General features: G+C 44.2%; 1 protein-coding gene and 1 pseudogene across 4 annotated transcripts in view; one reads left to right on the forward strand and one right to left on the reverse strand.

Moving 5' to 3' along the window:
• The window catches only part of LOC124276687 (tubulin alpha-1 chain-like), a 104,593-nt gene that overhangs the window by 11,652 nt on the left and 65,635 nt on the right, over positions 1 to 27,306 (reverse strand). The window contains exons 1-3 of one of the 4 annotated variants that reach the window (XM_046712332.1): positions 9,667 to 9,785; positions 6,934 to 7,153; positions 5,748 to 6,823 (exon numbers count right to left, since the gene is read on the reverse strand). The exons of 2 other annotated variants lie outside the window; for them this stretch is intronic. In XM_046712332.1, coding sequence (XP_046568288.1) covers positions 5,748 to 6,823; positions 6,934 to 7,153; positions 9,667 to 9,669 — 1,299 coding nt within the window. In that variant the 5' untranslated portion in view covers positions 9,670 to 9,785. Of the gene's footprint in view, positions 1 to 5,747; positions 6,824 to 6,933; positions 7,154 to 9,666; positions 9,786 to 27,306 lie in introns of those variants that run through there. One more of the 4 variants, XM_046712333.1, reaches the window with a different exon arrangement.
• LOC124276691 lies at positions 16,543 to 27,149 on the forward strand (annotated as a pseudogene).

Genomic DNA, 27,306 nt, shown 5'->3' on the forward strand with positions numbered 1-27,306 from the left:
AGTAATATTTTACGGTAACTTCACAAACTTGTGAACCCCGTAAAACAGGACTGAAGCAGAGTTATACCCCGTGTATTGTTTGTTGGACCGGGTTCCATCAATATTGACTCGTGTAGCCATCAACTTAGTCAACCTGCATTTGAACGATACATTCAGGTATGAAGGCGTCATCATTGGCTGGGACAAGCATGTAGTGTTTCTGGCTTCACTGGTCAAGTGATTCACTTCAGCGATGATTTTAGTACGTAAAAAGGAGTATCTACGAGCTTGGTCCTAAATGCAAAGATCAAATAAAGGCCCAAAGCGTCAGGTGTCAGAGATGAAAATTCAACAAAATTATTTTTTCCAGAAATGTTCATAGAAGAGTATGTATCAGATATCTTGAAAACCAAAGACATGCATCAATATCCCTGCCATGTCTCGTGTTATATAGCTTCCATCAATATCCCTGCCATGTCTCGTGTTATATAGCTTCCAACAATATCCCTGCCATGTCTCGTGTTATATAGCTTCCAACAATATCCCTGCCATGTCTCGTGTTATATAGCTTCCAACAATATCCCTGCCATGTCTCGTGTTATATAGCTTCCAACAATATCCCTGCCATGTCTCGTGTTATATAGCTTCCAACAATATCCCTGCCATGTCTCGTGTTATATAGCTTCCAACAATATCCCTGCCATGTCTCGTGTTATATAGCTTCCATCAATATCCCTGCCATGTCTCGTGTTATATAGCTTCCATCAATATCCCTGCCATGTCTCGTGTTATATAGCTTCCAACAATATCCCTGCCATGTCTCGTGTTATATAGCTTCCAACAATATCCCTGCCATGTCTCGTGTTATATAGCTTCCAACAATATCCCTGCCATGTCTCGTGTTATATAGCTTCCAACAATATCCCTGCCATGTCTCGTGTTATATAGCTTCCAACAATATCCCTGCCATGTCTCGTGTTATATAGCTTCCAACAATATCCCTGCCATGTCTCGTGTTATATAGCTTCAATATCTGTGTCTCGTGTTATATAGCTTCCAACAATATCCCTGCCATGTCTCGTGTTATATAGCTTCCAACAATATCCCTGCCATGTCTCGTGTTATATAGCTTCCAACAATATCCCTGCCATGTCTCGTGTTATATAGCTTCCAACAATATCCCTGCCATGTCTCGTGTTATATAGCTTCCATCAATATCCCTGCCATGTCTCGTGTTATATAGCTTCCAACAATATCCCTGCCATGTCTCGTGTTATATAGCTTCCAACAATATCCCTGCCATGTCTCGTGTTATATAGCTTCCAACAATATCCCCTGCCATGTCTCGTGTTATATAGCTTCCAACAATATCCCTGCCATGTCTCGTGTTATATAGCTTCCAACAATATCCCTGCCATGTCTCGTGTTATATAGCTTCCAACAATATCCCTGCCATGTCTCGTGTTATATAGCTTCCAACAATATCCCTGCCATGTCTCGTGTTATATAGCTTCCAACAATATCCCTGCCATGTCTCGTGTTATATAGCTTCCAACAATATCCCTGCCATGTCTCGTGTTATATAGCTTCCAACAATATCCCTGCCATGTCTCGTGTTATATAGCTTCCAACAATATCCCTGCCATGTCTCGTGTTATATAGCTTCCAACAATATCCCTGCCATGTCTCGTGTTATATAGCTTCCAACAATATCCCTGCCATGTCTCGTGTTATATAGCTTCCAACAATATCCCTGCCATGTCTCGTGTTATATAGCTTCCAACAATATCCCTGCCATGTCTCGTGTTATATAGCTTCCAACAATATCCCTGCCATGTCTCGTGTTATATAGCTTCCATCAATATCCCTGCCATGTCTCGTGTTATATAGCTTCCATCAATATCCCTGCCATGTCTCGTGTCAGCTTTCTAGTTTCCTGTTAGAGCTTTATCGCAAATCTAGCGACCGCAAACGAATTCGATATATTGATAAAGCGAATTATGTCCCTTCTCGGCCATCATAAGTAAGGAAGAGATTATTGTACTTCTGTGTCTAAGGAAGAGATTATTGTACCTCTGTGTCTAAGGAAGAGATTATTGTATTTCTGTGTCTAAGGAAGAGATTATTGTACTTCTGTGTCTAAGGAAGAGATTATTGTACTTCTGTGTCTAAGGAAGAGATTATTGTACTTCTGTGTCTAAGGAAGAGATTGTTGTACTTCTGTGTCTAAGGAAGAGATTATTGTACTTCTGTGTCTAAGGAAGAGATTATTGTACTTCTGTGTCTAAGGAAGAGATTATTGTACTTCTGTGTCTAAGGAAGAGATTATTGTACTTCTGTGCCTAAGGAAGAGATTGTTGTACTTCTGTGTCTAAGGAAGAGATTATTGTACTTCTGTGTCTAAGGAAGAGATTATTGTACTTCTGTGTCTAAGGAAGAGATTATTGTACTTCTGTGTCTAAGGAAGAGATTATTGTACTTCTGTGTCTAAGGAAGAGATTATTGTACTTCTGTGTCTAAGGAAGAGTGACGCAAGGAGTGACTCTATTTAGAAGTTTCCTTTGTGGTGTCCTGCAAACAGACTGCATCAAATCTAGATCAGAATGCAATAAATAATGTCAGTACTGCAGGTGTTGCTGAGAATAGATTGTTAAATCAACCTTATAGAAAGCATACATGCATGACTTGTGAAAAAAACACGATATTCTGTCATCAATACGAAGCTCAAAGTTTTCTCTCATATGTACAAATATCTTATTGTTCGATGTCTGTTTTACAAGGGGCGGTGGGGTTAAAGCGTTCGCTCGCCACGCCGAAGACCCGGGTTCGATTCCCCACATGGGTACAATGTGTGAAGCCCATTTCTGGAGTCCCCCGCCGTGATATTGCTGGAATATTGCTAAAAGCGGCGTAAAAATAACTCACTCACTCACTGCTCAACCACTCAACCACTGCTTTACAAATATAGAGATGTTGCCCTCACAGAGACGGACTCTATTCTTGGGCTTGGACTTCGGTTTGGTAAAAATCTAAATATCGAAAACATATCTGGTCCATATCGGGTTTGTTTTCTGTGTGCTTAGCTGAAACTTGTACATATTGTTTATGAAAATCCCAACAATGTATATTTTCTCACGAGCGCCAGTGAGTGAGGTTTATCGTAGCAAATATGGTTTGACCAACCAGCATGTAAAAGTGTGTACACAAGCTTACTTGTGTTTCTGTTCTGTTCTGAAACTCAAGTTGTTTGTCTGTAAATACATTGTTAGGTATCTTACAGCTACTCGTTGTTCCCACCCCTTCGTAAGAACTGACCCGTAAAGGTCTAGGTTAGAACTGATCTTCAGTAACCCATGCTTGTCGAAAGAGGCGGCTAACGTGATCGGGTGGTCAGGCTCGCTAACATGGTGAACACATGTCATCGGTTCCCAATTACGCAGATCGATGCTCATGCTGTTGATCACTGGATTTTCTGCTCCAGACTCGATTATTTACAGACCACCGCCATATAGCTGGAATATTGCTTAGTGCGGCGTAAAACTATACTCACTCACTCGTAAGAACTTCCACAGTGATTTTGCTTGGCGTTTGACCCAACAGCCGTGTACTAACTGCAATCCATCTGGTTACATGGCATCAAGTGGTGAGTGGGAGGATTTACAGAGAAGCTCATGCGGAGGGAACTGTGGGTACATCCAGGAAACTAGAGAAGTTTCCTCTTTCGTTTTTATTTGAGGAATGTATGTAACAGAGTCAACTTGGACAACAGTATAAGTTAAGGTAGAGGACATAACAGGGTGACAGAAGTGAGGACCGGGTGGTTACTGTCGGTGTCCACTCATCTGCCTTGGAACCTACACGCCGTCGTTACTGGCTGTAGTAGACATGACTCCCACCCTACCACCCATCCGCCTGTGCACCCACCCTACCACCCATCCGCCTGTGTACCCTACCTACCAAACATCCGCCTGTGTACCCACCCTACCAAACATCCGCCTGTGCACTAACATTACCAAACATCCGCCTGTGTACCCACCCTACCACCCATCCGCCTGTGTACCCTACCTACCAAACATCCGCCTGTGCACCCACCCTACCAAACATCCGCCTGTGCACCCACATTACCAAACATCCGCCTGTGTACCCACCCTACCAAACATCCACCTGTGCACCCACCCTACCACCCGTCCGCCTGTGTACCCTACCTACCAAACATCCGCCTGTATACCCACCCTACCAAACATACACCTGTGCACCCACCCTACCAAACAATCCGCCTGTGTACCCACCCTACCAAACATCCGCCTGTGCACCCACCCTACCAAACATACACCTGTGCACCCACCCTACCAAACATCCGCCTGTGTACCCACCCTACCAAACATCCGCCTGTGCACCCACCCTACCACCCGTCCGCCTGTGTACCCACCCTACCAAACATCCGCCTGTATACCCACCTACCAAACATACACCTGTGCACCCACCCTACCAAACATCCGCCTGTGTACCCACCCTACCAAACATCCGCCTGTGCACCCACCCTACCACCCATCCACCTGTGCACCCACCCTACCAAACATCCGCCTGTGTACCCAACCTACCAAACATCCGCCTGTGTACCCACCCTACCAAACATCCGCCTGTGCACCCACCCTACCACCCGTCCGCCTGTGTACCCACCTACCAAACATCCGCCTGTATACCCACCCTACCAAACATCCGCCTGTGTACCCAACCTACCAAACATCCACCTGTGCACCCACCCTACCAAACATCCGCCTGTGTACCCACCCTACCAAACATCCGCCTGTGTACCCACCCTACCAAACATCCGCCTGTGTACCCACCCTACCAAACATCCACCTGTGCACCCACCCTACCAAACATCCGCCTGTGCACCCACCCTACCAAACATCCGCCTGTGCACCCACCCTACCAAACATCCGCCTGTGCACCCACTCTACCAAACATCCGCCTGAGCACCCACCCTACCACCCATGCGCCTGTGCACGCACCCTACCACCCATCCGCCATGCTCATACTGTGTAATAGAGATACATACTGTTCAAAGTAGGTTTGACCCTCAATCACTCACTCTTACCGTCAGGATTATTTTCACATAAAGCCCCAAACCGCCGGACTAAGAACGAACACACTTGCAAATGGGATTTGACAAAGGTTATTAAAATGTTACTGGGGTTACTAGAAATGTAGGTCAAGACATATAACTTTGATACCCATCATCATCGAATTACCAGTTCTTGCTAGTTTCGTTACCTACATTTATGTAGAGCTGTATGTTGTCTTTTTCCCGGCAGTGACTTCAGCCTTCCATTGGCAAAAGAATGGCAAATTGTGACTGTCAAGCATAACCTGGGCATTTACGTCATACAGTTAAATACAGCAAAAGAAGGTATGGGGTTATCTGTAGACTTTCATGACAAATACCTGTTATCCATGTATTATATTTTGCACCTTAAACTCATCTATATGTCCAGCTATATCAAGACATGAACTGGATATGCATCATGTATGACAGCGGGTCAGTCGAGTAGATCGTCCAAAGTGTTTGTTCTTTTCTGTGGAATATACAAAGGATCTGAATTTTGTGTTCACTTTTCTTTATTTGAACAAAAAAGTAAGAAGAGACTTAAAAAGAAACATACGTATAGTGTTGTTGACACATGGTTCATACAACCTCAAAATTTGCATCATCAATACTCTTCGACCTCATCCTCCTGGTCGACTTGAAAGGAGTCGACTCCAACCTCCTCGTAGTCCTTCTCCAGAGCAGCCAAGTCCTCACGGGCCTCGGAGAATTCTCCCTCCTCCATGCCCTCACCCACGTACCAGTGGACGAAAGCTCGCTTGGCGTACATCAGATCGAACTTGTGGTCAAGACGAGCCCAGGCCTCGGAAATAGCTGTAGTATTCGCCAGCATACAGACGGCTCTCTTGACCTCGGCAAGGTCACCACCGGGAACAATACTTGGTGCTTTATAATTGATGCCGACCTTGAACCCAGTGGGGCACCAGTCGACGAACTGGATGGTTCTCTTGGTCTTGATGGCTGCTATTGCTACATTTACGTCTTTGGGAACGACGTCACCACGGTAAAGCATGCAACAGGCCATGTACTTTCCATTTCTGGGATCGCATTTCACCAGCTGATTAGCAGGGTCAAAGCAGGCATTTGTGACCTCTGCAACAGTCAGCTGCTCATGGAAGGCCTTCTCTGCGGAGATGACTGGGGCATAGTTAGCCAGAGGGAAGTGGATACGTGGGTAGGGCACCAAGTTGGTCTGGAACTCGGTCAGATCCACGTTCAGGGCACCTTCGAAACGGAGAGAGGCAGTGATGGAGCTGACAATCTGACCAATCAGACGGTTCAAGTTGGTATAGGAAGGACGATCAATGTCAAGCTTACTCTTGCAGATTTCATAAATGGCTTCGTTGTCGACCATGAAGGCGCAGTCGGAGTGTTCCAGGGTGGTGTGGGTGGTCAAGATGGAGTTGTAGGGTTCTACTACGGCGGTAGACACTTGAGGGGCGGGGTAAACGGCGAATTCAAGCTTGGCCTTTTTACCGTATTCCACGGACAGTCTCTCCATCAACAGAGACGTGAAGCCGGAGCCGGTGCCGCCACCGAAGCTGTGGAAGATGAGAAAGCCCTGGAGTCCAGTACACTGGTCAGACATTTTTCTGATCTTTTCAATAACTTGATCGATATGTTCCTTGCCCACGGTGTAGTGACCACGGGCGTAGTTGTTGGCGGCGTCCTCCTTGCCGGTGATGAGCTGCTCGGGGTGGAACAGCTGGCGGTAGGTGCCGGTACGGACCTCATCTGCAGGGAAAAGGTTAGATTTTATGTAAATTTGAATGATCAAGTAAAATTGAAATATGGATCTTGCTGTATATGTTTGAAGGTTGTAAAAGTGGTCTGAATATACGTACCGACCACTGTAGGCTCAAGGTCGACGAAGATGGCCCTGGGTACATGTTTCCCTGCTCCAGTTTCGCTGAAGAAGGTGCTGAAGGACTCATCCTTTTTGCCTGGCGAGCCCTCGGCCATCTGACCATCAGGCTGGATGGAGTGCTCCAGACAATACAACTCCCAGCATGCATTGCCCATCTGGACTCCGGCCTGGCCGACGTGGACTGAAATACATTCCCTCTGCAAACAAAGAGAATGATTTTGAATACGAAGATGAAATATGTTTATAATTTATCATATTCTCAGTACAGTACGTGCAGATGTACGTAACACGTTAAGAGGACATTCTCTCTACCGATATGTCTCTCTTGGCCGTGGTAGGATCTGCTGATCATGGTTTCAAGCCATTAATTCGCCCTGATTAGGATCCTGGTATATTACCTCACGTGGCTTTCTTTGGTCTCACCTTCACTCCTCCCACACAAAGCCAGTCCGCTATGCTCTCACCTTCACTCCTCCCACACAAAACCAGTCCGCTATGGTCTCACCTTCACTCCTCCCACACAAAGCCAGTCCGCTATTGTCTCACCTTCACTCCTCCCACACAAAACCAGTCCGCTATGGTCTCACCTTCACTCCTCCCGTCCGCTATGGTCTCACCTTCACTCCTCCCACACAAAGCCAGTCCGCTATGGTCTCACCTTCACTCCTCCCACACAAAGCCAGTCCGCTATGGTCTCACCTTCACTCCTCCCACACAAAGCCAGTCCGCTATGGTCTCACCTTCACTCCTCCCACACAAAGCCAGTCCACATGGTCTCACCTTCACTCCTCCCACACAAAGCCAGTCCGCTATGGTCTCACCTTCACTCCTCCCACACAAAGCCAGTCCGCTTTGGTCTCCCACCTTCACTCCTCCCACAAAGCCAGTCCTATGGTCTCACCTTCACTCCTCCCACACAAAAGCCAGTCCGCTATGGTCTCACCTTCACTCCTCCAGTCCGCTATGGTCTCACCTTCACTCCTCCCACAAAGCCAGTCCGCTATGGTCTCACCTTCACTCCTCCCACACAAAGCCAGTCCGCTATGCTCTCACCTTCACTCCTCCCACACAAAACCAGTCCGCTATGGTCTCACCTTCACTCCTCCACACAAAGCCAGTCCGCTATGGTCTCACCTTCACTCCTCCCACACAAAGCCAGTCCGCTATGGTCTCACCTTCACTCCTCCCACACAAAGCCAGTCCGCTATTGTCTCACCTTCACTCCTCCCACACAAAACCAGTCCGCTATGGTCTCACCTTCACTCCTCCCACACAAAGCCAGTCCGCTATGGTCTCACCTGCACTCCTCCCAAACAAAGCCAGGCCGCTATTGTCTCACTTTCACTCCTCCCACACAAAGCCAGGCCGCTATGGTCTCACCTGCACTCCTCCCACACAAAGCCAGGCCGCTATGGTCTCACCTTCACTCCTCCCACACAAAGCCAGTCCGCTATTGTCTCACCTTCACTCCTCCCACACAAAGCCAGTCCGCTATGGTCTCACCTTCACTCCTCCCACACAAAGCCAGTCCGCTATGGTCTCACCTTCACTCCTCCCACACAAAGCCAGTCCGCTATTGTCTCACCTTCACTCCTCCCACACAAAGCCAGTCCGCTATGGTCTCACCTTCACTCCTCCCACATAAAGCCAGTCTGCTATGGTCTCACCTTCACTCCTCCCACACAAAGCCAGTCCGCTATTGTCTCACCTTCACTCCTCCCACACAAAACCAGTCCGCTATGGTCTCACCTTCACTCCTCCCACACAAAGCCAGTCCGCTTTGGTCTCACCTTCACTCCTCCCACACAAAGCCAGTCCGCTATGGTCTCACCTTCACTCCTCCCACACAAAGCCAGTCCGCTATAGTCTCACCTTCACTCCTCCCACACAAAGCCAGTCCGCTATGGTCTCACCTTCACTCCTCCCACACAAAGCCAGTCCGCTATGCTCTCACCTTCACTCCTCCCACACAAAGCCAGTCCGCTATGGTCTCACCTTCACTCCTCCCACACAAAGCCAGTCCGCTACGATATGGCTCAAATACTATTGACATTGGCGTAAACTCACTCACATAAACCAAAGTCAGTTGAAATTGATTTTATTTAGTTTTGTTGTTAAATAAAGTACTTTTGTTGAAATAAACTTTGAGAAACCCGTGACTTAGTGTGGTGTACTGGTAGGGTTTTGAAGCCTGGCAAGTATCTATGTGACCACCAGGTTACGTCTCCCCAGAGGAAACCGGATTCAATACTGTTACAACCAGGACGTAGTAGTATTCGACAGTATTCCGATCGTATCGTACTATAGACTTGCACATGCAAGCTGTCAATGATTCAGACAACCTCCAATATGCATAGATGTGTACAGCTACAATGTGCTTGTATATGATCAATATTATATAGGCGTATATTCACAGGTGGTGCAGATGTTGTCAATATGATTCATACCTACAGAAAATCGATATGGAAACAAATTGGCGTCCTTTTAAATCATGCAGCCTAGAGCACCCAAAGTCACCTTATTCACAAACTAACCTAAATAGCATTGCAAACAGATGCAGCTGGGCATCTATCAAATTGGTTATAGTAACAGCAGCAGGAGTATATTTCTTGAAAAAAAAAAGCAAAACGGTTTGTTCAACATTTTGTTATAAAACAATGAAACGTGTAATTATGTGCATATATTAATCATTGCAAAATACAGTACTCACCATTGTGAAGTGATAGAACCACTTGGAAGACTTAGTTAAACTTGATACAATGGAAGCGCAGACCTCACACAGCTTTCTAGGATGCTGATATGAGAGAAATGATGTAGGACTGACATGCGCAGACTCAGTTCAGAAAGAAGCACATTGCATGACGGGATAGCAAGCTCAGCCCTGCATACGTTCATCCATAACATTTCCAAAGTCCTTTCATGAGTTTCCATTGAGTAGTATGTCCATTGATTTACCTTTGAAAACTATCGTGAAATGATGCAGGAACGCGTTATATTGAGACATGAACGTACAAGATGAAATATATATTCTGTGTAGTTGATGAATACTGTGCTGGTTTCACGGCTTAATGGTTTTATATATGCAATGTTTTATAAGTGTTTCATAAGGGATGAGTCTCGGTATTTTCAACGCCGTGTCATTCCTATGGTTACAGCTGTAGAGTGAGTGAGTTATTATTTAACGTCACATCGGCAATATTTCAGCCATATCATGACGACAAATAACTAAGATGTTATACAAGTGACCATTGTTGTGAAAAGGCTTGAGTGCACATTTGACTTTGAAAACGATGTCAAAACGCCCCTTAGCGTTGTTGTGGCCTCTGAGGTTTCTGTCAGACTGTGCTGAACTCATTATTCATTTTATCATTTCAACTGCGCACAAATTAGTGGTACATCGATATAATGTTTATGAAATATACTTCGGTATTTGCACACAGTACAATAGGGCACAGGGCAAGGTGCACGATACAATGGACTCAGGGCAAAGAGCAATGGTGTACGGTACAAAGGACGCAGACCAAAGGGAAAAAGTGTACGGTACAAAGGACACAGGGTAAAGGTGTACGGTACAAAGGACACAGGGTAAAGGTGCACGGTACAAAGGACACAGGGTAAAGGTGTACGGTACAAAGGACACAGGGTAAAGGTGTACGGTACAAAGGACACAGGGTAAAGGTGCACGGTACAAAGGACACAGGGTAAAGGTGCACGGTACAAAGGACACAGGGTAAAGGTGTACGGTACAAAGGACACAGGGTAAAGGTGTACGGTACAAAGGACACAAGGTAAAGGTGCACGGTACAAAGGACACAGGGTAAAGGTTACGGTACAAAGGACACAGGGTAAAGGTGTACGGTACAAAGGACACAGGGTAAAGGTGTACGGTACAAAGGACACAGGGTAAAGGTTACGGTACAAAGGACACAGGGTAAAGGTGTACGGTACAAAGGACACAGGGTAAAGGTGTGCGGTACAAAGGACACAGGGCAAAGGTGTGCGGTACAAAGGACACAGGGCAATGATGTACGGTACAAAAGAAGAAGGGGCACGATGGAGAAGGGCAAAGGTGTACGGTGCAAAGGACAAAGGGGCACAATAGAGAAGGACAAAGGTGTACAGTACAAAGGACTAAGGGGCACACAAGAAAATGACAAAAGGACACAATAGAGGACAAAGGTTCTAGCTAAGTGAAACGATCTTCTCAAACATCAGTATTGCTAAAACATTCCGAGATTAGCCATGATCATAGTTTACTGAAGGCCTCCCTACAGAGACGAGGTTAAGCTGTGCGATGCTCAACTGCATATTTACTGACATCCAACCCACAGCTGTGACATCAGGCTACAAGAACTCCACAACGTCAGTGGCGGCACATGTTAGTGATGTGTATGACATGCATGTGTAGCCAGGGTCGGGGGTTTAATGGTGACAGGTGGTCTGTAGTCACTGAGGGTGAGGGATAGGGATGGGAGGGGGCGGGGCAGTAAACATCGCCAGTACTTCTGTACTAACAATGCCACAGCTACTAATATTACTACTGATGCTACTTCTGCTACTATTACTGCTACAGTTACTAATATTACTACTGATGCTACTTCTGCTAATATTACTGCTACGGCTACTAATATTACTGCTGATGCTACTTCTGCTACTATTACTGCTACAGTTACTTATATTACTACTGATGCTACTTCTGCTACTATTACTGCTTCAGCTACTAATATTACTACTGATGCTACTTCTGCTGCTATTACTGCTACTCCTACACTGAGGGTGAGGGATAGGGATATACTGCTGCAGTAAACATCGCCAGTACTCTGACTGCTAACAATGCCACAGCTATTGCTATGCTACTACTGATATTGCTACTTCTGCTACTACTATTGCTGCTGCTACAGTTACTAATATTACTACTGATGCTACTTCTGCTACTATTACTGCTACAGCTACTAATATTACTACTGATGCTACTTCTGCTACTATTACTGCTACAGCTACTAATATTACTACTGATGCTACTTCTGCTACTATTACTGCTACTTCTACTAATATTACTACTGATGCTACTTCTGCTACTATTACTGCTACTGCTACTAATATTACTACTGATGCTACTTCTGCTACTGCTACTATTACTGCTACAGCTACTAATATTACTACTGATGCTACTTCTGCTACTATTACTGCTACAGCTACTAATATTACTACTGATGCTACTTCTGCTACTATTACTGCTACAGCTACTAATATTACTACTGATGCTACTTCTGCTACTATTACTGCTACTGCTACTAATATTACTACTGATGCTACTTCTGCTACTATTACTGCTACTGCTACTAATATTACTACTTCTGCTACTTGCTACTATTACTGCTTATATTACTACTACTGCACTATTACTACTGATGCTACTTCTGCTACTATTGCTGCTTCTACTAATATTACTACTGACTGCTGCTACTATTATTGCTACTTCTGCTACTACTGCTGCTACTGCTGCTACTGCTGCTACTAATATTACTACTGATGCTACTTGCTACTATTGCTGCTGCTGCTACTATTACTGCTACTACTATTACTACTGATGCTACTTCTGCTACTATTGCTGCTACGGCTACTAATATTACTACTGATGCTACTTCTGCTACTACTGCTGCTACGGCTACTGATGCTTTATTACTACTGCTGCTACTTCTACTACTATTACTGCTGCTACTAATACTACTACTGATGCTGCTTGCTGCTACTATTACTGCTACTGCTACTAATATTACTACTGATGCTACTTCTGCTGACTATTACTGCTACTGCTACTAATATTACTGCTGATGCTACTTCTGCTGCTATTGCTGCTACTGCTATTACTGCTATTACTACTGATGCTACTTCTGCTACTATTACTGCTACTGCTACTAATATTACTACTGATGCTACTTCTGCTACTATTACTGCTACTGCTACTAATATTACTACTGATGCTACTTCTGCTACTATTACTGCTACTGCTACTAATATTACTACTGATGCTACTTCTGCTACTATTACTGCTACAGCTACTAATATTACTACTGATGCTACTTCTGCTACTATTACTGCTACTGCTACTAATATTACTACTGATGCTACTTGCTGCTGCTATTACTGCTACTGCTACTAATATTACTACTGATGCTGCTTCTGCTACTATTGCTGCTACAGCTACTAATATTTACTACTGCTGCTGCTACTTCTGCTGCTATTACTACTGCTGCTACTACTATTACTACTGATGCTACTGCTACTATTACTGCTACTGCTACTAATATTACTACTGATGCTACTTCTGCTGCTATTACTGCTACTGCTACTAATATTACTACTGATGCTACTCTGCTGCTTACTGCTGCTACTACTGCTACTAATATTACTACTGCTGCTGCTTCTGCTACTGATACTTCTGCTACTATTGCTGCTACAGCTATTAATATTACTACTGCTACTTCTGCTACTATTGCTGCTACAGCTACTAATATTACTACTGATGCTACTTCTGCTACTATTACTGCTACTGCTACTAATATTACTACTGATGCTACTTCTGCTGCTATTACTGCTACAGCTACTAATATTACTACTGATGCTACTTCTGCTACTATTACTGCTACAGCTACTAATATTACTACTGATGCTACTTCTGCTACTATTACTGCTACAGCTACTAATATTACTACTGATGCTACTTCTGCTACTATTACTGCTACAGCTACTAATATTACTACTGATGCTACTTCTGCTACTATTACTGCTACTGCTACTTCTGTTCTGTTACTGCTACTGCTACAGCTGGTACTACTGTTGCTATTACTAAAACTACAGCTGGTGGTGTTACTACTACAACTGCTGTCATTGTCGCTGCAGCTACTCTAACTGCTTCTAAAACTACAGCCACTACTGTTAGTACTACTACACCTACCTCTGCTACTACTACTGCTACTACTACTGCTGCTACTACTACTACTACTACTACTACTACTGATACTAATATTACTACTACTTCTGTTACATTACTGCTTCTACGACTGTTACTTCCATTGTGTTCAAGTTCACCTGATTGCTTAAAAACAGTAATGTCTAAATCTAACGCGATGGTACTCGAACAGATTCTGGAAACTGGTCCCTTGCGCCAAAACATCATTACTTCACTGTTTCAGTTCTGTCATGGATACAGAGGATATACTTGGCTGTGTAAAGGTCGAACAATACGAGCAATACTTCCCCAGGGAAAGGTGTATTAACTGACAAAATACATCATGACTGATTACAGAGGGCTAGATATTTTCATGGTGTACAGGTCTGAAAGGCCTGCACAGGTCTGCACAGGACATCATACTGCACTTCCAATGATCATTACACGGAGCAGGTAGGAGCTAGAAGAGGTTGCCAAGATCAATTTTTGGCTCAAAAGATGATCCTTGAAGAAGCCAAAACGCACCATCGTAACCTCTCAATGAGCTGGATTAACTACAGAAAAGATTACAAGGCCATTTGAATGTATTAACCTCCCTGTGCGGTTACTTGTTTAATGAATTGCAGGTCGACTTGAGATCTACATACGGTACACAGCGCTGACTTCAGAACCTAGTTGTATTAAGAGAAGAATATTGCAGGGCGAGTCTATATCAAGGGAGATTCCACTTTGAATATCGAGTCCTTTCCTATGGCCATGTCGTTTTGATTTTGGATCGACAAGTGTAACATTCTTCTCCTCAAACGTGAAAAGACAGAAAAACAGGGTCTGTCAGTTTACTAGTTTACTTGAGGGGACAGTTATTGACCATCTAGTAGAAGTACTTATGGATGCAGGCTAGAGACATATTCCAGAATAGCCATATAAATGACAAACCTTGGGTTGAATACAAATGTAGACTTATGGACAGCTGGAGTTCTGAGCAGCACGCGTACTCTCGCATTATGGCCATAGCCACAGATATTTATACTGATCTCATCCTTTCATATTGTTCTGGGGTTGTGGTTGGACCCAGTGGGCCCAGTGGTTAAAGCATTCGCTCGTCACGCCAAAGGACCGAGTTCGATTCCCCACATGGGTACTTTGAGTGAAGCCCATTTCTGGTGTCCCCACCGTGATATTGCTGGAATATTGCTGAAAGCGGCGTAAAACCCAACTCATGCAGTCAGTCTTATTTATCAGTTATAATGAGAGAGGGAGCGGGTTGATTAACCAACGAAGGCCCATACGAAATTGGCTCAGTTTTTCATTGGACCAAGTTTATATGCAGTGTGTTAAGAAGAAATAGCGTTGACACAACCATATCATGTTAAGTGACATTATGGCCTGGCTAGTTACCTTCTTCGCTGTGGTTGTGGTTTTTGAGCCCGTATACAATATCCATGCCAACAAATTTTACCATGTCCTTATTAATAATAGGAATTAAATCTACATCATTACATTTTCTGTTCCTTTTGACACAGATGAGTTTGAAAAGATTTGGGAAAAATATGGCAAATATGCGGACCTCGTTTTCAAATGCCACGCATGCATTCCATGTAAGTTGTCCGATTCCCCATTGTTTTTGACTGACACTGGAAGAGTACCCGAGTCTGTTGCCAGAAGTACAACCCTTCTGACACTCCGGGTAATGCAGAAGGCTGCAGTGTCTACATATTCATCGAAACGTTCTTGGTAGGTTCGACTAGACAGGGCTTCAAAGAAAAGGTTCCCTATGAGCTGACTGTGCCAGAATTACCCAAACCCTCTTTGCTGCATTCATCATTTTAATCTGTAAAGACTACTACTACTGCCGGTGATAAAAATAATAATCATCACCACTTGGGATGGAAGTGCAACAACTGATATTCATCTGTAAATCTCATTTAAGTGGAAGTATTGTCGTTGCTGTCATTGGCTTTGATGGTGATGTTGTTTCGGCGAAAGTACATACTGTCTCAGGTAAATATAACTCCTAATCCGTGAAAACAAACAGACTCTGATTTGTGAAATGTTGTTTCCTGAATTGTAATGCTGAACGCGATTGTCAGAAATAGTTTGTTATGAACAAAGGAAGGTTAGCCTATTTGTTTAAGAAGGTTTAAACCCCCACACTGACACAATTTCTGAAGTAAATGCGTTGTTTTCTCACCATGATGAGCTAGAATACTGCTACAAATGCGACAGCCATACTCAATCAATCACCATAACCAATCAACCTTGTAATATAATTCGTATCACAGCAAAGTAACGAACATGTGAATACATTACGAGTGACTGCTGAGGAATGGGTTACTTGATCAGAAGGTTTAGGTGTAAGTGCAGCGAGGGACCGTTCATAATTTATGTGGTTGGGGTGCCATCAATTGTATACACATGTACTAGAGGGTGTCATTGATTTTGTACATGACAAGCATGGGGTGGATGGCTTACTTTTTTATTGGTGGGTGGGGGGTGGACGGGTCCATTCACTTTGTACATGCCTCTCCATACAGATCATCATCAGCTCCCCTAGCCATAAATTATGAACGGTCCCCAAGCTCATCACACAAAGTTGTCCTGCCCATAGTGGGAATCACAACAACTGGAGTTATCATGCTTTATCTATTATTGAACACTCGTAATTTGTAATACTGTTACAGTTATCACTGTCCCTATTCACCGGTAATAGAAATTCATACCGGCATCAATACACCCCACGCTGTGTGAATGCAAGGATAAACAGACTGTACAGTTCCATTGGGCTCTGGACTGGAAAATAATGGGGATATTTACACTGGTGCTGTGACTGTATGGAATGAATTATCGATGTGAGGTGTTGTCATTGGTTACCAGTAAATTCTCGTTTCCATGACAACAGAACGTCCTGCTAAAGACATCACTGATGGACATTGATGCACCAAGAGTGCTATTAAGTCGTTAGGGTGACATGTAAAAATATTGGCGTTGCTGCGGTGTACTTGAAATATACCTGGCGAGACACATCCACATATCTGCCACAGGGGATCATTCTCAGTCACTGCTTCAACCATAACACACGGAACCTTGTGCTTATTTTGGATCTGGCAAAAATGGTAAGTACCAAACGTTTTCTTATCATTATCCATGTCCGTTGGTTTCCGTAAGCTTTCGTTACGGCATATTGACACTGTATTTGGAGGAAACATATTTCCAGTGATTCATTATAAAGCGGACTACAGTCGAGATTAAGAACTAAATAAAAGGAATAAAAACTAATGAATTCTTATCCTTTTTAATCAGTATGTCAATATGATATCAGTTGTTTTAATTAAAGTGTATATGTGATACTTCATAATGCGCTATGACATCTGACAGCTTATAGCTGTTTCCTGGTCAGTTCCGACGCTTCCGAGAAGTGGAACTTGTTAAAGCAGTGTGTTTCATTCTTTCCTCCATACAAGCACTACCCGCACTAGATGATAAAATACAGTATTTCGCCTGACCTGACTTATACTATACATACTCAATGACTGGGTATATCAATTGCCTGATGACGGCGGCAGATGGCGATCACCTTCCTCCGGGCCAGAGACGCTTATGTTTATGTGGAACACCTGAGACATCCAAAACCACACCTGACGGATATGTGTCGCCCATATCATAGCGTGTAATGGCTTTTCGCAGAATATTAGACATGAAGGTCGTTTGGTGTTGCTCGGCTGTAAACTAGTGATGCAGATTGTGTTGCTGGATGTTGCTCGGCTGTAAACTAGTGATGCAGATTGTGTTGCTGGATGTTGCTCGGCTGTAAACTAGTATTGCAGATTGTGTTGCTGGATGTTGCTCGGCGGTAAACTAGTGATGCAGATTTATGGCTTCATGTTGCTCAGCTATAAACTAGTGATGCAGATTGTGTTGCTGGATGTTGCTCGGCGGTAAACTAGTTATGCAGATTGTGTTGCTGGATGTTGCTCGGCTGTAAACTAGTGATGCAGATTGTGTTGCTGGATGTTGCTCGGCTATAAACTAGTGATGCATATTGTGTTGCTGGATGTTGCTCGGCTATAAACTAGTGATGCAGATTGTGTTGCTGGATGGTGCTCGGCTATAAACTAGTGATGCAGATTGTGTTGCTGGATGTTGCTCGGCTGTAAACTAGTGATGCAGATTGTGTTGCTGGATGTTGCTCGGCTGTAAACTAGTGATGCAGATTGTGTTGTTGGATGTTGCTCGGCTGTAAACTAGTGATGCAGATTGTGTTGTTGGATGTTGCTCGGCTGTAAACTAGTGATGCAGATTGTGTTGCTGGATGTTGCTCGGCTGTAAACTAGTGATGCAGATTGTGTTGCTGGATGTTGCTCGGCTATAAACTAGTGATGCAGATTGTGTTGCTGGATGGTGCTCGGCTATAAACTAGTGATGCAGATTGTGTTGCTGGATGTTGCTCGGCTGTAAACTAGTGATGCAGATTGTGTTGCTGGATGGTGCTCGTCTATAAACTAGTGATGCAGATTGTGTTGCTGGATGTTGCTCGGCTGTAAACTAGTGATGCATATTGTGTTGCTGGATGTTGCTCGGCTGTAAACTAGTGATGCAGATTGTGTTGCTGGATGGTGCTCGGCGGTAAACTAGTGATGCAGATTGTGTTGCTGGATGTTGCTCGGCTGTAAACTAGTGATGCAGATTTATGGCTTCATGTTGCTCGGCTATAAACTAGTGATGCAGATTGTTTTGCTGGATGTTGCTCGGCTGTAAACTAATGATGCAGATTGTGTTGCTGGATGTTGCTCGGCTGTAAACTAGTGATGCAGATTCTGTTGCTGGATGATGCTCGGCTATAAACTAGTGATGCAGATTGTGTTGCTGGATGTTGCTCGGCTGTAAACTAGTGATGCAGATTGTGTTGCTGGATGTTGCTCGGCTGTAAACTAGTGATGCAGATTGTGTTGCTGGATGGTGCTCGGCGGTAAACTAGTGATGCAGATTGTGTTGCTGGATGTTGCTCGGCTGTAAACTAGTGATGCAGATTTATGGCTTCATGTTGCTCGGCTATAAACTAGTGATGCAGATTGTTTTGCTGGATGTTGCTCGGCTGTAAACTAATGATGCAGATTGTGTTGCTGGATGTTGCTCGGCTGTAAACTAGTGATGCAGATTCTGTTGCTGGATGTTGCTCGGCTATAAACTAGTGATGCAGATTGTGTTGCTGGATGTTGCTCGGCTATAAACTAGTGATGCAGATTGTGTTGTTGGATGTTGCTCGGCTATAAACTAGTGATGCAGATTGTGTTGCTGGATGTTGCTCGGCTGTAAACTAGTGATGCAGATTGTGTTGCTGGATGTTGCTCGGCTATAAACTAGTGATGCAGATTGTGTTGTTGGATGTTGCTCGGCTATAAACTAGTGATGCAGATTGTGTTGTTGGATGTTGCTCGGCTGTAAACTAGTGATGCAGATTGTGTTGTTGGATGTTGCTCGGCTATAAACTAGTGATGCAGATTGTGTTGTTGGATGTTGCTCGGCGGTAAACTAGTGATGCAGATTGTGTTGCTGGATGTTGCTCGGCTGTAAACTAGTGATGCAGATTGTGTTGTTGGATGTTGCTCGGCTGTAAACTAGTGATGCAGATTGTGTTGCTGGATGTTGCTCGGCTATAAACTATGTTGTGATGCAGATTGTGTTGCTGGATGTTGCTCGGCTATAAACTAGTGATGCAGATTGTCTTTGCTGGATGTTGCTCGGCTGTAAACTAGTGATGCAGATTGTGTTGCTGGATGTTGCTCGGCGGTAAACTAGTGATGCAGATTGTGTTGCTGGATGTTGCTCGGCTATAAACTAGTGATGCAGATTGTGTTGCTGGATGTTGCTCGGCTGTAAACTAGTGATGCAGATTGTGTTGCTGGATGTTGCTCGGCTGTAAACTAGTGATGCAGATTGTGTTGCTGGATGTTGCTCGGCTGTAAACTAGTGATGCAGATTGTGTTGCTGGATGTTGCTCGGCTATAAACTAGTGATGCAGATTGTGTTGCTGGATGTTGCTCGGCTATAAACTAGTGATGCAGATTGTGTTGCTGGATGTTGCTCGGCTGTAAACTAGTGATGCAGATTGTGTTGCTGGATGTTGCTCGGCTGTAAACTAGTGATGCAGATTGTGTTGCTGGATGTTGCTCGGCTGTAAACTAGTGATGCAGATTGTGTTGCTGGATGTTGCTCGGCTGTAAACTAGTGATGCAGATTGTGTTGCTGGATGTTGCTCGGCTATAAACTAGTGATGCAGATTGTGTTGCTGGATGTTGCTCGGCTATAAACTAGTGATGCAGATTGTGTTGCTGGATGTTGCTCGGCTATAAACTAGTGATGCAGATTGTGTTGCTGGATGTTGCTCGGCTGTAAACTAGTGATGCAGATTGTGTTGCTGGATGTTGCTCGGCTATAAACTAGTGATGCAGATTGTGTTGCTGATTGGATGTTGCTCGGCTGTAAACTAGTGATGCAGATTGTGTTGCTGGATGTTGCTCGGCTATAAACTAGTGATGCAGATTGTGTTGCTGGATGTTGCTCGGCTGTAAACTAGTGATGCAGATTGTGTTGCTGTGTTGCTCGATGCTCGGCTATAAACTAGTGATGCAGATTGTGTTGCTGGATGTTGCTCGGCTATAAACTAGTGATGCAGATTGTGTTGCTGGATGTTGCTCGGCTATAAACTAGTGATGCAGATTGTGTTGCTGGATGTTGCTCGGCTATAAACTAGTGATGCAGATTGTGTTGCTGGATGTTGCTCGGCGGTAAACTAGTGATGCAGATTGTGTTGCTGGATGTTGCTCGGCTGTAAACTAGTGATGCAGATTGTGTTGCTGGATGTTGCTCGGCTGTAAACTAGTGATGCAGATTGTGTTGCTGGATGGTGCTCGGCTGTAAACTAGTGATGCAGATTGTGTTGCTGGATGTTGCTCGGCTATAAACTAGTGATGCAGATTGTGTTGTTGGATGTTGCTCGGCTGTAAAACAGATAGTGTTGCAGATTGTGTTGCTGGATGTTGCTCGGCGGTAAACTAGTGATGCAGATTGTGTTGTTGGATGTTGCTCGGCTATAAACTAGTGATGCAGATTGTGTTGCTGGATGTTGCTCGGCTATAAACTAGTGATGCAGATTGTGTTGTTTGATGATGCTCGGCTATAAACTAGTGATGCAGATTGTGTTGTTGGATGTTGCTCGGCTGTAAACTAGTGATGCAGATTGTGTTGTTGGATGCTGCTCGGCTATAAACTAGTGATGCAGATTGTGTTGCTGGATGTTGCTCGGCTGTAAACTAGTGATGCAGATTGTGTTGCTGGATGTTGCTCGGCTATAAACTAGTGATGCAGATTGTGTTGCTGGATGGTGCTCGGCTGTAAACTAGTGATGCAGATTGTGTTGCTGGATGTTGCTCGGCTGTAAACTAGTGATGCAGATTGTGTTGCTGGATGGTGCTCGGCTGTAAACTAGTGATGCAGATTGTGTTGCTGGATGTTGCTCGGCTGTAAACTAGTGATGCAGATTGTGTTGCTGGATGTTGCTCGGCTATAAACTAGTGATGCAGATTGTGTTGCTGCACGCTGGTAGTGGTTCTAAGATCTTTATATATTCGTTGATCGTTGTATTCCAGTAGGTACGGGACAGACAAAGCTTGTCACTTGAGTGAGTATCGTGTCAAGAGAGTCAGTGTGGTTGTTTGTACGCCACTTTTAGCAACATTCCGGTAATATCACACCAGAAATGGGCTCCACATATTGTACCCGGGCCTTCGGCGTGACGAGCGATCGCTTTAACAACTAGGCTACTAGACCATCCCGTATCACTAGAGAATTAGTCCATACAGCAAGAGGTCTTTGAGTGGAATATATAAATGTGATGCGTAAGTTTCACAACACAGCATGGATACTGCAACAGTTATAATGTTATCTTGTCGTACACGTGTTGAGTGGGGTTTCCTGTAGTTGAAACTGTTTATCACTGTTAAAACATGGACGCTAACATTCACAAACAGGCTTGACTTAAGACCTTGTTCTTAACAAGCAGTAAAAAGCAGTGGTTTCTAGCACCCAATGAATAGGCTGGTATTTAGAAGTGGTTTCTAGCACTCAATGAATAGGCTGGTATTTAGAAGTGGTTTCTAGCACTCAATGAATAGGCTACGATTTAGAAGTGGATACTAGCACCCAATGAATAGGCTGGTATTTAGAAGTGGTTTCTAGCACCCAATGAATAGGCTGGTATTTAGAAGTGGTTACTAGCACTCAATGAATAGGCTACGATTTAGAAGTGGATACTAGCACCCAACGAATAGGCTACGATTTAGAAGTGGTTTCTAGCACCCAATGAATAGGCTACGATTTAGAAGTGGTTACTAGCACTCAATGAATAGACTGGTATTTAGAAGTGGTTTCTAGCACCCAATGAATAGGCTGGTATTTAGAAGTGGTTTCTAGCACTCAATGAATAGGCTGGTATTTAGAAGTGGTTACTAGCACTCAATGAATAGGCTGGTATTTAGAAGTGGTTTCTAGCACCCAATGAATAGGCTGGTATTTAGAAGTGGTTTCTAGCACCCAATGAATAGGCTGGTATTTAGAAGTGGTTTCTAGCACTCAATGAATAGGCTACGATTTAGAAGTGGATACTAGCACCCAACGAATAGGCTACGATTTAGAAGTGGTTTCTAGCACCCAATGAATAGGCTGGTATTTAGAAGTGGTTTCTAGCACCCAATGAATAGGCTGGTATTTAGAAGTGGTTACTAGCACTCAATGAATAGGCTACGATTTAGAAGTGGATACTAGCACCCAACGAATAGGCTACGATTTAGAAGTGGTTTCTAGCACCCAATGAATAGGCTACGATTTAGAAGTGGTTACTAGCACTCAATGAATAGACTGGTATTTAGAAGTGGTTTCTAGCACCCAATGAATAGGCTGGTATTTAGAAGTGGTTTCTAGCACTCAATGAATAGGCTGGTATTTAGAAGTGGTTACTAGCACTCAATGAATAGGCTGGTATTTAGAAGTGGTTTCTAGCACCCAATGAATAGGCTGGTATTTAGAAGTGGTTTCTAGCACCCAATGAATAGGCTGGTATTTAGAAGTGGTTTCTAGCACTCAATGAATAGGCTGGTATTTAGAAGTGGTTACTAGCACTCAATGAATAGGCTGGTATTTAGAAGTGGTTACTAGCACTCAATGAATAGGCTGGTATTTAGAAGTTACTAGCACTCAATGAATAGGCTGGTATTTAGAAGTGGTTACTAGCACTCAATGAATAGGCTGGTATTTAGAAGTTACTAGCACTCAATGAATAGACTGGTATTTAGAAGTGGTTTCTAGCACTCAATGAATAGGCTGGTATTTAGAAGTGGTTACTAGCACTCAATGAATAGACTGGTATTTAGAAGTGGTTACTAGCACTCAATGAATAGGCTGGTATTTAGAAGTTACTAGCACTCAATGAATAGGCTGGTATTTAGAAGTGGTTTCTAGCACTCAATGAATAGGCTGGTATTTAGAAGTGGTTACTAGCACTCAATGAATAGACTGGTATTTAGAAGTGGTTACTAGCACTCAATGAATAGGCTGGTATTTAGAAGTTACTAGCACTCAGCGAATAGGCTAGGAGTCAGAAATCGTTGCTTACAACAGTAAGTGGGCTGGGCGTGATTGCGAATTAGGTGAATAGGACCGAATTCCGAAGTGTTTTAGCAGGCACTCAGTTTCATCGATTGAATCATTGCTGTCCTATCAACACCATGTTGACTGGTGAGACTGGCAGCCACAGTGACACTGTGATGGAAGTAATAGCTGATAGTAGAAGGTGAGGTAGCAACATCAAAATACAGGTAATCTGTAGGTACACAAATAAAGTGATTATACCACGTTAACTTAATCCATTTGCAACGTGTAGCCGAAACACAACAATTCGTGACAATCAACGACAATGGGCTCATAATGCTTCTGTTTGCATGGATGCTGAACCAACACTGTCCGCACCCTGATATAATGATAACATTATCACTTCCTAATATGGAAGTCTACATGGGAATAACTAGGACGTATTGACAGTTGGTTGACGATATATCGATTGTCCGACACTGAGGGACGTCGGAGAGAGGGTTTTACATCGATGCGTGATTTGTTGTGATTGGACAAGACCTGCTTCTTGTCGTTGACATGTTAAGTAATCACGTCACTAGGCTCTCTTGTTGCCGTTTATTAAAAACTTAAATAAAGCATACATCTGTGTGAAAGATGACTGAGTCGAGTATTTAACAGACACGTGTGACATACTTGAAAATTGATTTGAGTGCAAACAGCCCTATATCCGATGCAATAATACAAGCCGCTCAGTTACTTCCGTCCTTGTCTTTGTAATATAGGACAGTTAACACAACTGGTAGTGAATGAGTGAGTTTGGTTTTACACCGAACTCAGTAATATACCAGCTATATGGCAGCGGTCTGTTAATAATCAAGTCTAGACTAGATAATCCACTGATCAACATCAAGAGCATAGATCTCCGCAATTGGAATAGGATGACATGTCGATGGACTAAGCGTGGTAGTCTGAGCGACAACCTGATTGCGCAACGTAATGGAATGTGTTACGTAATACCTAATATTGTCTACCAAAACACGTCACTGGATATACAGTTAGGGTTTTATACAATATGATATTGTAAAGGTGTTTTAAACGAAACATCTTCATAGGTTATCATCAAATCTTGTTTAATAATGGCTTACACTCGAAGCTTATGCAAACAAAACTTCTTCTGTCGTTTTCAGGTTGGTCACAATTACTGTTTTCCATTCTTTTCCCAATCGCCTGCCAGAAAGAACGTTTCATGGTTTCGAGCCTCGTACTACTGTGGTATTTTATCTTCAGAGGGAATGTATCTCTATCCACGTCGGTCAGGCCGGAGTCCAGATGGGCAATGCATGCTGGGAGTTGTATTGTCTGGAGCACGGCATCCAGCCTGATGGTCAGATGCCCTCGGACAAGACGGTTGGTTATGGAGACGACTCCTTCAACACCTTCTTCAGCGAGACTGGAGCAGGGAAACACGTCCCCAGGGCCGTCTTCATCGACCTTGAGCCTACTGTTGTCGGTGGGTTGCTCTTAGATTAGATTTATTGTTATTTCATAATTACATAAACTTATTTTACTATCTACTGTGTCGAAATATAGAGCGATTATAATATCATGATTACTTCTATCCTCATGCTTTTCGACAGATGAGGTCCGTACCGGCACCTACCGCCAGCTGTTCCACCCAAACCAGCTAATCACAGGCAAGGAGGACGCCGCCAATAACTACGCTCGTGGCCACTACACCATCGGCAAGGAGATGATTGACCTGGTCCTGGAGAAGATCCAGAAGCTGGCCGAGCAGTGTAAAGGTCTTCAAGGCTTTCTCATCTTCCACAGCTTCGGCGGTGGAACCGGATCTGGCTTCAATTCTCTGTTAATGGAGCGCCTCAGTGTTGACTACGGGAAGAAGTCGAAACTAGAGTTTGCGGTGTATCCAGCTCCCCGGATCTCCACTGCCGTTGTGGAGCCGTACAACTCCATCCTGACCACCCACACCACCCTGGAGCACACCGACGTTGCCTTTATGGTGGACAATGAGGCTATATATGACTTGTGTCGCAGGAATTTGGATATATCACGTCCCACCTACACAAATATCAACCGTCTGATTGGTCAGATTGTCAGTTCCATCACTGCCTCTCTCCGATTTGAAGGATCTTTGAATGTTGATCTTGCCGAATTCCAGACTAACTTGGTGCCCTACCCACGTATCCACTTCCCTCTGGCTAATTATGCACCAGTCATCTCTGCGGAGAAAGCCTACCACGAGCAAATGACTGTTGGTGAGATCACCAATGCATGTTTCGAACCCCAAAATCAGATGGTCAAATGTGATCCCCGTCACGGAAAGTATATGGCCTGTTGCATGTTATACCGTGGTGATGTCGTTCCAAAAGACGTTAACACCGCAATTAGCGTTCTTAAGACCAAGAGAACCATCCAGTTCGTCGACTGGTGTCCCACAGGTTTCAAGGTCGGCATCAACTACCAGCCACCAACCATTGTCCCCGGTGGTGACCTGGCCAAGGTCCAGAGAGCTGTCTGCATGTTGGCAAACACCACTGCAATAGCTGAAACCTGGGCTCGTCTTGACCACAAGTTCGATCTGATGTACGCCAAGCGAGCCTTCGTCCACTGGTACGTGGGTGAGGGTATGGAGGAGGGGAGAGTTTTCCGAGGCCCGTGAGGATTTGGCTGCTCTGGAGAAGGACTACGAGGAGGTTGGAGTTGGGAGTCTCGACGAGGACGAGGACGAGGAGAATCTTGAGTACTGATTATATGGGGAATCTAGGGTACGGAGGAAGAGGGAATACGGGGTACTGATACGGGAATCTGGGGTATCGAGGACACGGGGCGTTTGGGGTACTTAGATCAAGGGAATCTTTAGAACTGGGGTCATGGGGAATTCGGGGAACTGAGGACAAGAGGATTTAGGGGTACGGAGGAAGAGGGAATTTGGGTTACGGTGGAAGAAGGGATTTGGAGTACTGACAAGGGAATCACGGGGTACAGAGGAAGAGAGGATCTTGGGAACTGAGGAAAAGGAAGCCGGGTCACGGAGGACGATGGCATCTGGGGTACGGTGGAAGGGGGGATTTGGATTACTGACAAGGGAATCACGGATGATTTTAGGACACGGAGGAAGAGGGAATCTAGGGTCAAGCGTATGGAGGAAGAGGGAAGAGGTACTTGGAACGAGCGTAATTTGGTTTTATTTAGAAGTGTATTACCTCCCTAACAGTACGGAGAAAAAGGGAATCTGGGGTACGGAAGGAAAGGGAATATAGGGTACGGAGGAAGAGGCAATTTTAGGTACGGAGGGAAAAGGCATATAGGGTACTGAGGAAGAGGGAATCTGGGGTACGGAGGGAAAGGGAATATATGGTACGGAGGAAGAGGGAATCTGGGGTACGGGGGGAAAGTGAATATAGGGTACCGATGAAGAGGGAATCTGGTTTTGTTAAGTTTAGATGTGTGCTACCTAAATTAATTGCATGCAGTTTAGATATATTTCTAATGTTGTGCAGTTTCTAGATATTTTGTCATCGTTAACCATTTAATTCACATCATGTTGACAATCCCTGATACGGGTGAAATAAAAAGTCCCATTACTCTATTCCTTATATTTCATTCTTATTCACTTCATCTTCACGTGTGAGGGAATGCTTTGGCTCGTATCAGACAACAATACCACCTAAATGAGGTCGTAGTTTGGCGTCTTGGACGTGTGCCAGAAACATGATTCCGTGATCCTGGGTTTCACCAAACCTGTTTAAACTG

Source organism: Haliotis rubra, unplaced genomic scaffold, assembly GCF_003918875.1.
Source record: "Haliotis rubra isolate DU_JTF1 unplaced genomic scaffold, ASM391887v1 Scf211, whole genome shotgun sequence".
NCBI classification, from domain to species: Eukaryota; Metazoa; Mollusca; class Gastropoda; order Lepetellida; family Haliotidae; genus Haliotis; species Haliotis rubra.